Source organism: Lepidochelys olivacea (assembly GCF_965140295.1).
Source record: "Lepidochelys olivacea isolate rLepOli2 genome assembly, chromosome: 18".
Classification (NCBI taxonomy): Eukaryota; Metazoa; Chordata; order Testudines; family Cheloniidae; genus Lepidochelys; species Lepidochelys olivacea.
In genome coordinates this window covers 8,390,809-8,404,551 of record NC_140428.1, presented here as the reverse complement: position 1 = coordinate 8,404,551, position 13,743 = coordinate 8,390,809, and the positions used below count along the sequence as shown (strand labels likewise).

Sequence of the window (13,743 nt, the reverse complement as noted above, 5' to 3'; positions counted from 1 at the left end):
CCATCGTAAGCCCAGTTTCCCAATGAGTACACAAGCACAAGTTCCAGTCGTGGGTTTCCATGTAGACGCCAAGCAGGCAAATTGGCACCCGGCGCGCAGTAGATGCGCTCGCCGTGCGGTGATGTCCCGGGATCACAGGGCAGCGTTGTGTCTGGAATGGACTGTGTTTACTCCAGACACCCCTTCCCCGCAGGGGGCAGAGCTGGGGGCTGCATTCCACACTCACTGCTCCCCCTGGCTGGGCGTTTGTTCTAGATCAGCTCTGCCCCCCTTCCCTTGAGCCCCAGCAGGTGTAAGGAGAGGATGACTCTGCCCTTACAGGGGGAAAGGGGCCCAATTCACTGTCTGTAACCGGGGGGATTTGTTCCTTCCCTGGGGGCCAGCCATGCTCTGGCAGCGGCCGCCATGTGCTGGGAGCACCAGTCATTTGCTGGGAGAGCTAGCTGTGTGCTGGGAACGCCGCTGTGTGCCAGGAGCACCAGCCATGTGCTGGGAGCACAGCCATTTGTCGGGAGCACCAGCCATTTTGGGAGTGCCCACCGTGTGCCAGGAGCACCCGCCGTGTGCCGGGAGCACCCGCCGTGTGCCGGGAGCGCCCACCGTGTGCCAGGAGCATAGTCCTACATGGGGACCCAGCTCTGCCCCGGGCTCACAGGCACATTCAGCACAGACTTTGCCACCTGCACACAGGGCACTCAGGGGATTGCTGGGAGGAGGGTGTCTGGTTTGCGAGTTGCGGGGTGCAGATGAGAGCGGGAGGTGAGAAGGAATGGCAAGAAAGCTGGGGGCTTGGCAATGAGAGGAGAAGCTGGAGAGGGCTGTGGGAGAGCCATGGGATGGGAGGAGCCAGGTTCGCACTCTGCAGCTGGCCCTGAGGAGCAGCTGTCCAACTGAGCCAGACAGGGAGGGGGGCAGATAGCGTGCCAACCATCTGTCACCGGTTCCTGGGCCCCTGGAGTGGGGAGTGCTCTGTCCTGATCCCTCCCGTCGGTTGGCCCCATGCTGGGGCAGGCTGCATTGCCTGGGGGTTTGCTCAGCCCTGCCATGGAGTGTCCGTGGCAAACCACGCCTCGGGGTCTGCTGCCTCAGTCCCAGCCCGGCTCGCGGTCAGCACCAGGCCGACAGCTGCTGGGCAGGCAGGAGTGGCGGGGGCAGCTCGGCTTTTCAGCCATCTGGAAGGGATTTCCTGCACGTGGGCGGTTTGGCTGGCCCGCGCTGGGTGCAGGTGGGCTCCTGGCACTGCTCACTTGTCCTCAGTAACCCTGCTCTCTCCTCTCCTTCCTGCCTGTCTCCTCCCTTAAACAGAGAGAAACCTATTTTGCCCGGATGCGCCGTGCGCACAAGGTACTAGGCACGGGCACCGCATGGCGGGGGCGTGAGCATGGAGTGCTCCGTGGGGCTGCCGAGCTAACCCGCAGGTGCGGGCCTGGGGCAGTCAAGCGCTTGGCTCCCAAGGGTCCTGGAGTCCGTTGGCCTGGGTCATGTGGCCCTCCTGGATAATCTGGCAAATGGTGGTCAGAGAAGGGGCGTGGCTTACCCACCTGCCAAGGAAGGGGTGTGGCTTACCCCACCTGCCACAGGAGGGGCTTGCCTGCGGGGTGTGTGGCTTACCCGCTTGCAGGGGGAAGGGGTGTGGCTTTCCTGCCTGCTTGGGAAGGGGTGTGTCTTATCTTAGCCCCTCCCCTCATCTTTGGGACAGAGCTAATTACATGGAATTTGCATGTTACTAAGCACCTGCGGGCATTTGGCCAGCCCCAGTGCTGGATTGTCTGGGGTGTCTTGTCAGGGGGCCTTGCCAGTGGGAGGGGCCGGGGCGTGGCTGGTTCTATTGTGGCCAGGATAGCCAGGCTGGGGTGGGCTGTCCCCATGCTTGTGCCCAGTGCTTCGCAGAGTAGCACCCGGGGTCTCTAACACCCCATGAATACTCTGAGCTTCAGAGCCGTCTGCCCTGCACCCACCGTGTCCTCGCTCCCACGGAGATGGCTCGCAGTCAAGGGAGCCCCACGAGCGATCGTAGTGGCATTGTGCCCTGCTCACCACCATGGGGCAGGGGAGTCAACGTGTCCCTTTCCCCTCTGACTGGCTCCCTCCTGGCTTGGGCCGGGCTGAGCCTGGCATGGGGACCCTAGTGTTCGTGGGGGGGACATGCCCAGGGTGACAGGGTCTGGGTGGCATCTCTGAGAGCATGGTAGCTTGTGGTGACTACAGCAGCGGACACCTCGGTGCCAGTGTGGCTCTGAGTGGAGACTCCCCTCCCCTCCCCTCCCCAGGCCAGTGTGCAGGGGCAGTGCCACGGGGACTCGCCCACGTAGCTGCTCATGGAGCTGGAGCATGCAGCGTGTGGCGACCCTGGCCTGTGGCACTAGGCACAGCCAGGGGCAGGTGGGTGAAAGGTGTGAGGGCTGCTCGTACCCCCTGGGTGGGAGGGCCCGTGGATTCATGGCACCCTTGTGCCTCCCATCAGAACAGCACGTCCCTTACGGAGGAGCAGCTGCGGAATGCTGTGGCCGCGGGTATGATCCTGGGCTCTGGAGGGGGCAGCCGCAGGGTCAGACGAGCTGCTAAGGTAATGGGGGGGCATTGGCTTGGGCATGCTCTACAGTGATTGACAGGTCAGAACCCCTGCTTGGACTCTGTGGGGCTAGAACTCAGAGGAGCAGGGACTACAGGAGGATCTAGGAGGCTTCCCACTATGCTCTTGGGCAGCATTTTTCTGCCTGTGCTCACCAATCTGCCAACCCTGCACCACTCCCTGACCTAGGCCAGCCAGCCAGTGCCCTGCCCCATCCCCCATGCCAGCCAATGTCCAACCTGCCCTGCTCCCCGCCCCATGTCAGCCAGTGCCCAGCCCCACACCATTCCCTGCCCATTGCAAGCAAGTGCCCAGCCCTGCTCGGCTCCCTGCCCTGTGCCAACCAGCACCCAGCCTACCTGGCTCCCTGCTCTGTGTAGCCAGCCCTGCCCCACTCCCTGCCCTGTGCCAGCCAGCACCTGGCCCCACACCACCTCCCCCCTGTGCCTGCCAGTGCCCAGCCCCACCCTGTGCCATGCCCCATGCCAGCCAGTGCCCTGCCCCACCCCCGTGCCAGTCAATGCCCAGCCTGCCCTGCTCCCTGCCCCTTGCAGGCAAGGGCCCAGCCCTGCCTGGCTCCCTGACCCATGTCAGCCAGCTGGTGCCTGGCTGCCCCCCATGCCAACCAATGCCCAGCCTTCCCTGCTCCCCGCCCCTTGCAAGCAAGCACCTAGCCCTACTTGCCTCCCTGCCCTGTGCCAGCCAGTGCCCAGCCCTGCCCCACCTCCCCTCATGCCAGCCAACACCCAACTCTGCACCGCTCCCCCACCACATGCCAGCCTGTGCCCAGCCCCACCCCACTCCCCTCCCTATGTTAGCCAGTGCCTCATGCCCCTTTCTGCCCCATGCCAGCCAGCACGCGGCCTCACCCAACCTCCCCCATGCTGGCCAACACCTGGCCCTGCGCCACTCCCCGCCCCATGCCAGACAGCACCCAGCTCTGCACCGCTCCCCCTCCCCATGCCAGCCTGCACCCAGCTGGCTATTGCCGTGTGCATGGAGGTCGCTCTGAGGAGATGTCCTGCCAGCGGCTGCTGCAGGGCACCTGAGCGGGGCCCTGCCCCTGAGGCTTCCGCTGCTGGCTGCCTCCAGGAGGCGCTGTTTGGAAAAGGCCCAGCATCCTTGGCTCCATCCCGTCCCTGTGTGGCATGTGGGTTCAGTACCGCTCTTCCAGGGGCTGGGGCATAGTGGGTGGGAGTTAGCACTTCCCCATCCTGGTGTGTGGGGGAGGGGGTTGGCACAACCCCTGCCTAGTCTGGTGTGGGGTTGGTTCTGTGCCCATCATGGTTTGTGGGGTTGGCACCGTGCCTGGTATGGGGTTGGTGCTGTGCTTGGCATGGTGTGTGGGGTTGGCACTGTGCCATGATGGTGTGTGGGGTTGGCATCATGCCCAGTGTGGTGTGTGGGGTTGGCACTGTGCCCAGCATGGTGTGTGGGGTTGGCACCGTGCCCAGTGTGGTTGTGGGGTTGGTGCTGTGCCTGGCGTGATTTGTGGGGTTGGCACCATGCCTAGTGTGGTGTGTGGGTTGGCACCATGCCCAGCATGGTGTATGATGATGGCACTGCCTGGCGTGGCCACTCCCTGCTCTCAGGTCACTCACTGGCTCTCTCTGTCCGTCCCCTCCCCACCCTCAGACCGATGAAGCCCAGTGGAGGCTGGATGCTGAGATCTGGGAGCTGCTTTTTGGCTTCGCCGTGGGGCAGACGGCCTCTCCACATAGCACTCCGCCCTGGCTGTATGCCCCTCCCTTGACTCTGGGATTTCGCTCTTCCCAAGCCCTGGCTTCCCCCTCACCCGCCAATGCTTCACACCCTCCCCCCCATCCTGCAGTGTGTGCCTCAGCCACTCTCCCTGACGTGGGGACTCAGAGAGCTCCCCAGATACCCCCCTCCTTTCCACCCTCCCGCCACCCTCCCTCCTCCTTCACTGTCCTTCCCTTGCCCTCCCGTCCACTGCTCAAAGCTCCGGTATGAAACTGCAGAAAAACCTGAGAGTCTCTGGACTAAGTTTAGAAGCATGAGCAATAAGGGTGATGTCGTGGTGGGAGTCTGCTAGAGACCACTGGATCAGGGGGATGAGGTGGACGAGGCTTTCTTCCGGCAACTCACGGAAGTTGATCGCAGGCCCTGGCTCTCATGGGAGACTTCAGTCACCCCGATATCTGCTGGGAGAGCAATAGAGCGGTGCACAGACAATCCAGGAAGTTTTTGGAAAGGGTAGGGGACAATTTCCTGGTGCAAGTGCTGGAGGAACCAACTAGGGGCAGAGCTCTTCTTGACCTGCTGCTCACAAACCGGGAAGAATTAGTAGGGGAAGCAAAAGTGGATGGGAGGCAGTGACCATGAGATGGTCGAGTTCAGGATCGTGACACAGGGAAGAAAGGAGAGCAGCAGAATACGGACCCTGGACTTCAGAAAAGCAGTCTTTGACAACCTCAGGGAACTGAGGGGCAGGATCCCCTGGGAGAATAACATGAGGGGGAAAGGTTTCAGAGTAGCAGCCGTGTTAGTCTGTATTCGCAAAAAGAAAAGGAGTACTTGTGGCACCTTAGCGACTAACCAATTTATTTGAGCATGAGCTTTCGTGAGCTACAGCTCACTTCATCAAATGCATTCAGTGGAAAATACAGTGAGGCGATTTATATACACACAGAATATGAAAAAATGGGTGTTACCATACACACTGTAAGGAGAGTGATCACTTAAGATGAGCTATTACCAGCGGGGGTGGGGGGGGACGGAAAAGAAAACCTTTTGTAGTGATAATCAAGGTGGGCCATTTCCAGCAGTTAACAAGAACGTCTGAAGAAGGGGGGGGAATAAACATGGGGAAATAGTTTTACTTTGTGTAATAAGCCATCCACTCCCAGTCTCTATTCAAGCCTGAGTTAATTGTATCCAGTTTGCAAATTAATTCCAATTCAGCAGTCTCTTGTTGGAGTCTGTTTTTAAAGTCTTTTTGTTGTAATATTGCGACTTTTAGATCAGAGATCAAGTGACCAGAGAGATTGAAGTGTTCTCCGACTGGTTTATGAATGTTATAATTCTTGACATCTGCTTTGTGTCCATTTATTCTTTTACATAGAGACTGTCCAGTTTGACCAATGTACATGGCAAAGGGGCATTGCTGGCACATGATGGCGTATATCACATTGGTGGATGTGCAGGTGAACGAGCCTCTGACAGTGTGGCTGATGTGATTAGGCTCTATGATGGTGTCCTCTGAATAGATATGTGGGCACAGTTGGCAACGGGCTTTGTTGCAAGGATAGGTTCCTGGGTTAGTGGTTCTGTGGTGTGGTGTGTGGTTGCTGGTGACTATTTTCTTCAGGTTGCGGGGCTGTCTGTAAGCGAGGACTGGCCTGTCTCACAAGATCTGGGAGAGTGAGGGATCGTCCTTCAGGATAGGTTGTAGATCCTTGATGATGCGTTGGAGAGGTTTTAGTTGGGGGCTGAAGGTGACGGCTAGTGGCGTTCTGTTGTTATCTTTGTTGGTCCTGTTCTGTAGTAGGTGACTTCTGGGTCCTCTTCTGGCTCTATCAATCTGTTTCTTTACTTCAGCAGGTGAGTATTGTAGTTGTAAGAACGCTTGATAGAGATCTTGTAGGTGTTTGTCTCTGTCTGAGGGGTTGGAGCAAATGCGGTTGTATTGTAGAGCTTGGGTGTAGACAATGGATTGTGTGGTATGGTCTGGATGAAAGCTGGAGGCATATAGGTAAGTATAGCGGTCAGTAGGTTTCCGGTATAGGGTGGTGTTTATGTGACCGTTGTTTATTAGCACTGTAGTGTCCAGGAAGTGGATCTTTTGTGGGGACTGGTCCAGGCTGAGGTTGATGGTGAGATGGAAATTGTTGAAGTCATGGTGGAATTCCTCAAGGGCTTCTTTTCCATGGGTCCAGATGATGAAGATGTCATCAATATAGCGCAAGTAGAGTAGGGGACGAGAGCTGAGGAAGCGTTGTTCTAAGTCAGCCATAAAAATGTTGGCATACTGTGGGGCCATGCGGGTACCCATAGCAGTGCCGCTGATTTGAAGGTATACATTGTCCCCAAATGTGAAATAGTTATGGGTGAGGACAAAGTCACAAAGTTCAGCCACCAGGTTTGCCGTGACGTTATTGGGGATACTGTTCCTGACGGCTTGTTGTCCATCTTTGTGTGGAATGTTGGTGTAGAGGGCTTCTACATCCATAGTGGCCAGGATGGTGTTATCAGGAAGATCACCGATGGATTGAAGTTTCCTCAGGAAGTCAGTGGTGTCTCGAAGGTAGCTGGGAGTGCTGATAGCGTAGGGCTTCAGGAGGGAGTCCACATAGCCAGACAATCCTGCTGTCAGGGTGCCAATGCCTGAGATGATGGGGCGTCCAGGATTTCCAGGTTTGTGGATCTTGAGTAGAAGATAGAATACCCCAGGTCGGGGTTCCAGGGGTGTGTCTGTGCGGATTTGTTCTTGAGCTTTTTCAGGGAGTTTCTTGAGCAAATGCTGTAGTTTCTTTTGGTAACCCTCAGTGGTATCAGAGGTAATGGCTTGTAGAAAGTGGTGTTGGAGAGCTGCCGAGCAGCCTCTTGTTCATATTCCGACCTATTCATGATGACGACGGCACCTCCTTTATCAGCCTTTTTGATTATGACGTCAGAGTTGTTTCTGAGGCTGTGGATGGCATTGTGTTCTGCACGGCTGAGGTTATGGGGCAAGTGATGCTGCTTTTCCACAATTTCAGCCCGTGCACATCGGCGGAAGCACTCTATGTAGAAGTCCAGTCTGTTGTTTCGATCTTCAGAAGGAGGGGAAAGGAGTCCAGGAGAGCTGGCTGTATTTTAAAGAATCCTTATTGAGGTTGCAGGAACAAACCATCCCGATGTGTAGAAAGAATAGTAAATATGGCAGGCGACCAGCTTGGCTTAACAGCGAAATCCTTGCTTATCTTAAACACAAAAAAGAAGCTTACAAGAAGTGGAAGACTGGATAAATGACCAGGGAGGAGTATAACAATATTGCTCAGCCATGCAGGAGTAGAATCAGGAAGGCCAAATCACAGTTGAGAGTTGCAGCTAGCAAGGGATGTTAAGAGTAACCAGAAGGGTTTCTTCAGGTACGTTAGCGACAAAAAGAGAGTCAAGGAAAGTGTGGGCCCCTGACTGAATGAGGGGAGCAACCTAGTGACAGAGGATGTGGAAAAAGCTAATGTACTCAATGCTTTTTTTGCCTCTGTCTTCACGAACAAGGTCAGCTCCCAGACTGCTGCACTGGGCAGCACAGCATGGGGAGGAGGTGACCAGCCCTCTGTGGAGAAAGAAGTAGTTCAGGACTATTTAGAAAAGCTGGATGAGCACAAGTCCATGGGGCCGGACGAGTTGCATCCGAGAGTGCTAAAGGAGTTGGCGGATGTGATTGCAAAGAGCCATGGGCCATTATCTTTGAAAACTCCTGGCGATCGGGGGAGGTCCCAGACGACCAGAAAAAGACTAATGTAGTGCCCATCTTTAAAAAAGGGAAGAAGGAGGATCCTGGGAACTACAGGACAGTCAGCCTCACCTCAGTCCCTGGAAAAATCATGGAGTAGGTCCTCAAGGAATCAATTTTGTTAGGAATCCTCCTTCAAAGAGAGGAAAGTGATCAGGAATAGTCAGCATGGATTCACCAAGGGGAAGTCATGCCTGACTAACCTAATTGCCTTCTATGATGAGATAATTGGCTCTGTGGATGAGGGGACAGCAGTGGACGTGCTGTTCCTTGACTTTAGCAAAGCGTTTGACACGGTCTCCCACAGTATTCTCGCCAGCAAGTGAAAGAAGTATGGGCTGGATGAATGGACTATAAGGTGGATAGAGAGCTGGCTAGATCACCGGGCTCTCATATCAAGCGGAGTGCCCCAAGGGTCAGTCTTGGGGCTGGTTTTGTTCAATATCTTTATTAATGATCTGGAGGATGGTGTGGATTGTACCTTCAGCAAGTTTGCAGATGACACTAAACTGGGAGGAGAGGTAGATACACTGGAGGGTAGGGATAGGATACAGAGGGACCCACACAAATTAGAGGATTGGGCCAAAAGAAATCTGATGAGGTTCAACAAGGACAAGTGCAGAGTCCTGCACTTAGGACGGGAGAATCCCATGTACCGCTACAGACTAGGGACCGAATGGCTCGGCAGCAGTTCTTCAGAAAAGGAGCTAGGGGTTACGGTGGACCAGAAGCTGGATATGAGTCAACAGTGTGCCCTTGTTGCCAAGAAGGCCAATGGCATTTTGGGCTGTATAAGTAGGAGCATTTCCAGCAGATCGAGGGACGTGATCGTTCCCATCTATTCGGCATTGGTGAGGCCTCATCTGGAGTAATGTGTCCAGTTTTGGGCCCCACACTACAAGAAGGATGTGGAAAAATTGGAAAGAGTCCAGCGGAGGGCAACAAAAATGATTAGGGGACTAGAACACATGACTTACGAGGAGAGGCTGAGGGAACTGGGATTGTTTAGTCTGCGGAAGAGAAGAATGTGGGGGGATTTGATAGCTGCTTTCAACTACCTGAAGGGGGTTCCAAAGAGGATGGATCTAGACTGTTCTCAGTGGTACCAGATGACAGAACGAGGAGTAATGGTCTCAAGTTGCAGTGTGGGAGGTTTAGGTTGGATATTAGGAAAAACCTTTTCACTAGGAGGGTGGTGAAACACTGGAATGTGTTACCTAGGGAGGTGGTGGAATCTCCTTCCTTTGAGGTTTTTAAGGTCCAGCTTGACAAAGCCCTGGCTGGGATGATTTAGTTGGGGTTGGTCCTGGTTTGAGCAGGGGGTTGGACTAGAACCTTCTGAGGTCCCTTCGAAACCTGAGATTCTATGAATCTGTGATTCCCCCCACCCTCTCCCTACCTTCATTGCCTTCGCCGTCCGCCGTCCGCCATCCGCCTTTGCTGCCCTCCCCCTGTGCTCACTACCCTCCCCACTCCCTCTTGCTGCCCTCTCCCCACCTTCGCCACCCTGCCAAGAAGCCATGGCAGAGCTGTTGGGCTTGTCCAAACCCTGCCCAGGATAGCCCTGGGCCGGGCGAGGCAGCGCTGGTGCCCAAGGGGATGCCACGTGTATGGAGTGGTCCCGGGTCGGGCCATGAAGCTGTTTAAACAGTGTCTGCAAATGGACTCAGTCGTTGGCTCTGCTCCTCTCTGCTGCCCCTGTCTGAGGCCGCTCCAGCAAACCAGTGGTCTGGACCCTGCCTCACCCATCTGCGGGGTCTGTGGTCTCCTTCCCCCCCCCAGTCAGTCTATGCAATGCTGTCCTGGGTCTATGGCTTTGCCCCCAGACACTGCCTCCGTGGACTGAGCCCTCCCTTGGTCTCTTGTGTTGCTAAAGCCCCAGCGGGAAGCATTGCTCGGACCTCGCTCCCAGGAGTCCAGCAACCTCCTCTCCCAGGGCCACAGGCTTGCTGCTGTGGCTGAGAAGGTACCGGAGGCCAGGGTTTGCCCACCTGCATGGCCTGGGTGGGGCTCTACATGGCTGAGGGATTTGGCTCTCTGGGAGGGAGTAAAATGGCCCCGCTGTCCCCATGGGATGCACAATGCCGGGGGTGGCACTGCATGTCCCGGGGAATTGCATCTGGTTCCTGCAGTAGCGCTCCCTGGGCCCTGTTCGCAGGGTACCGCGGGCCAGATGCTGATCTCATTTGCCCCAGTGAGGCTATGCTGGGGTGAAAGCACTTGGGAACGAGAGCAGATTCTGGCTTCGTTTGCCTGGGTACTACGACATGGCAGCTCCCCTGGTATCCCCTGGCCAGCCCTTTCCAGCTAAGCAGAGACCTTGCATACTAGCATGCCCAGGCCTGGGCTGGAGCACCACGGCTGTGGAGCCTGAGGTCTGGATTCAGAGCTGATGTAGATGGTGAAAGCCCAGCACTTGCACCCCGTTGACCCACCCTGTGCATGCGCCTTCCTGCCCATTGTTGTGCCCTGGGAATCTGTCCCGCTCGGGGACGACGGAGCCTGCCTGGCTTGGGGAGGTGGAGGTGCCATCGGGAATTGTGTGGTTTGCTGTTGAAGTCCTTTAACTCTGCCTGCATTTGCCTGTGCGTGTGTGGGTGGCTGCAACCGTCCCTAACGAGTCTCCGTGCTGCTCCCCACTGGCCGACTGCAGACAGACAGTGGGGGACAGGGTTTCCCGTCTGTGTTCCCCTAGTTATCCTGCTCTAGGAGGGGATGGGCCCGTTCCCCTGGCCCTCCCCCTGGGGGGACTTCAGCCTCTCTCCAGCCCCCCAGCATTTCCTCCAGGGTCACCTTGCCCCCACAGTGACCAACAGGAGCTCTCCCGTGCAGACTGCCAGCATGTCTCCTGCTGTGAGGCTGCCTGTGCCCGCAGCTGAGCATCGCTCCGGCCTGCAGCCCAACCAGGCCGCATTCTTTCCTGATGAACAGGAAATTCCACCCATCTGGGAAAACAGCCCCCTTGCAAGAGGCCACTGCTGGCTCCAGCTCTCCTGCCGTGCCTCAAGGTACCACTTCATGACAGGTGCAGGAAGCAGGGGCATGGTTGTGCTCCAGCCTGGCACAGCTGGAGCCTTGGGTACAATCTTAGCTTGGCTCACAAGTGTGATAACTCCAGTGGGTCTCGTCCTAGGTCCTAGTGGCCCCTTCTCCCCCATTGTTAGTGGGCAGTCGGGAAGCCAGCAGTGGGCACTGCAGGTGGGATGGAAGGGCATCAGCAGGGCTGCAATGCAAGGGTTGTGCCCCTGCCCATGGGCACCACTGCCTCGCAGCCTGGGCATGGATTAGAATGAGTGATGCAGAGCAGGAGTGAGGGCTGTCACCCCCAGGACGCCTGGGAACTGGCACAACGCTCCTGTCTCACCCGTGGCCCTTCCCGCGGGGGCATGGCTTGTGGTGCCATTTCCCTGTGGCACAGGAGTTTCAGTGCCATGCCCGTGCTTTGTGTGGCTCCCCCTCTACTCTCCTGCAGCCAGCCAGGTGGGGACACTCAGCTGTGCCCCCTCTGTGACGCGGTGCCATGTGCCCATCTCTCTCCTCTCCCAGTATTCTCTCATCTACAAGGGTTTCTCTCTGCTTCCTGAAAGTGTTTTCTACTGGCAGCTTCCCGGCGCCTTCCTAGGGGACAAGGTAACTTCTGGGGAGGGGAAGCACTGCTGGCAGCTGCCACTTTGATCTAGGTCCAGAATGGGGGTGCTGGGATCTGGGGTTCGGCTAATCCCTTGTCCTCGAGCGCTGGGTTGTGTGGCTGAGCAGAGTTCCTGTTGCAGCCTGCTCCGATGCCCATGGCAAAATGGCCCTGGGGAGCCCCCTGCCTTGTTACCCGGTGCTGTTCCCTACCCGGGTTCTGTGCCTTCGCTGGGTCTGTTCTGCACAGGCCCTGCCTGCCGGAGCCTGTAGTCCCAGGGAAGGGCCTGGCCTCCTCTGGAGAGCGAGGGGCTTTGGGGGCACTGGGCTTTGCCTTGAGGGCTCCAAGGACGAGCGTCGCACTCTCCAGAGCTGTAGATCTCCAAGAAGTCCCCTTCATTTCATCGACTCGGAGGCCAGGAGGGACCATTGTGATCATCTAGCCCAGGGAGTTCCAAACTCTGCCCTCAGGCCCCCCATGCAGCCACCGTTAGCACTTTGGGAGGAAAAATAGTCACCTGGATGATTTTAGACTTATGAACTCCAACCCTGTATATAAACCATGTGCCTGCTACTGTGATGGTCCCAATCATGTCTCGTCAAGGTGGAAACGGAGCAGCACGGCCAAGCCCCAGTCGCTGCAGGGCCGAGACTCCAGGGGGCCCGGCTGCCTTGGATTGCGGGGTGCAGTGGCTTGGGGCGGGAATGGCTGGGAACCCTCCAGCCTCTGGGAGCTGCCACCTCTCAGGGCCAGCCCTTCTCCTCACCCTCTACTTAGCAGCTCCACTTCTCTCTCTGCCACCTGCCAGAGGCACTGTGCCCTTCTGGCCCTGGGCAGGGCCATTGCTGGGCACCACTCTGCCAGTGGTGGGGGGCTAACAGCCAGCTCCAGGCGCACGACTCCTCGTTGCTGTCCACTTCCCAGTCAGACATGGTGGCACTGGGTGCCCTGTGTGTGAGAGAGGACCTGCTGGGGAGGGTGTGACTCGAGCTGTTCGGGGGGCAGCTGAACCTTTAAATTGTGCCCCCCACTATCAACATATACATTTTGGGGGGGGCAGTGCCCCCCAAGCTCTGCCCATGATGCGTCAGTGGAGCACCCGGGACTGTGTCCTGGCCCACCTTTGGGTGCATCCCACAGTTTGGGAACCCATGATCTCGCCTGACCCCCTGGATAGCACAGGCCAAAGACCTGCCCCACACGAATTCCTAGAGCAGGTCTGTTAGAGAAACAGCCAGGCTGGATTTCAGATGGTCAGAGCTGGAGAATCCACTGGGAAATGGTTCTGAGGGTTAATTACCCTCACACATGCACTCCCTGTGCCCGTGATTCAACCCGTCGCTGCTGGACTGATGGGCCCGTTAGTAAATCTTTGTTCCCCACACAGGTCTTTACAGACTGGGGTCAAGGCCCTCTGAGCCATCTCTGTCAGGCTAAGGAGATGGAGCTCCCTGGGTCGATCGCTATCGGGCAGGTTTTTGATCCTTCCCCCTGCCCTGTCCCCGCCCCTAGTGCCCCCCTCATGGACTGACCAAACCAGCCCCGGGCAGACTCACTTGAGGGACCCTTGGCCAGGCCAGGGCGCCACAGAGCCAGAGCTGAGGTGCTCAGCCTACGCTGTTCCTTGCTTTCTTAGGTCGGCTCCTATGGTGGGCGGCTGCGCTACACCCTCTCCTACAACTCGGGGGGGAGGAGTGCCCCGCTGCCTGACGCCGACGTGCAGATCACGGTAAGGGGGCTGTCTGGGATGGGGGGGTGCCTGGAACAGGACAGTGGGGGGCCTGTGGGGCACCAGGGCTCTCTGGAATGGGAAGGGGGCTGCCTGGGATGGGGTTGGGGGTAAGGGAGCTGTCCAGGATGGGATGGGGGCCTGGCTGGGACAGGACAGTGGGGGGCCTGTGGGGCACCAGGGCTCTCCGGGATGGGAAGGGGGTTGTCTGGGTGACAGGGTGTCTGGGGCCAGGGCTGGAATAGCAGGGGGCTGGGATTGAGGGGCATGCAGAGAGCTGGGAGAAGGGAGGCTGGGAGGGAGCGCAGGGAATACATGCCAGAACAGGGAAAGGTCAGGGTAAGGAGTTT

The 13,743-nt window shown here is 57.4% G+C and overlaps 1 protein-coding gene across 2 annotated transcripts in view; it reads left to right on the top strand.

Annotated features, from left to right (window-relative positions):
- Nucleotides 1-13,743, top strand: part of HSPG2 (heparan sulfate proteoglycan 2) — a 193,686-nt gene that overhangs the window by 85,878 nt on the left and 94,065 nt on the right. For both annotated transcript variants that reach the window (XM_084651586.1, XM_084651585.1), the window contains exon 35: nt 13,301-13,393. In XM_084651586.1, coding sequence (XP_084507712.1) covers nt 13,301-13,393 — 93 coding nt within the window. The remainder of the gene's footprint in view (nt 1-13,300; nt 13,394-13,743) is intronic.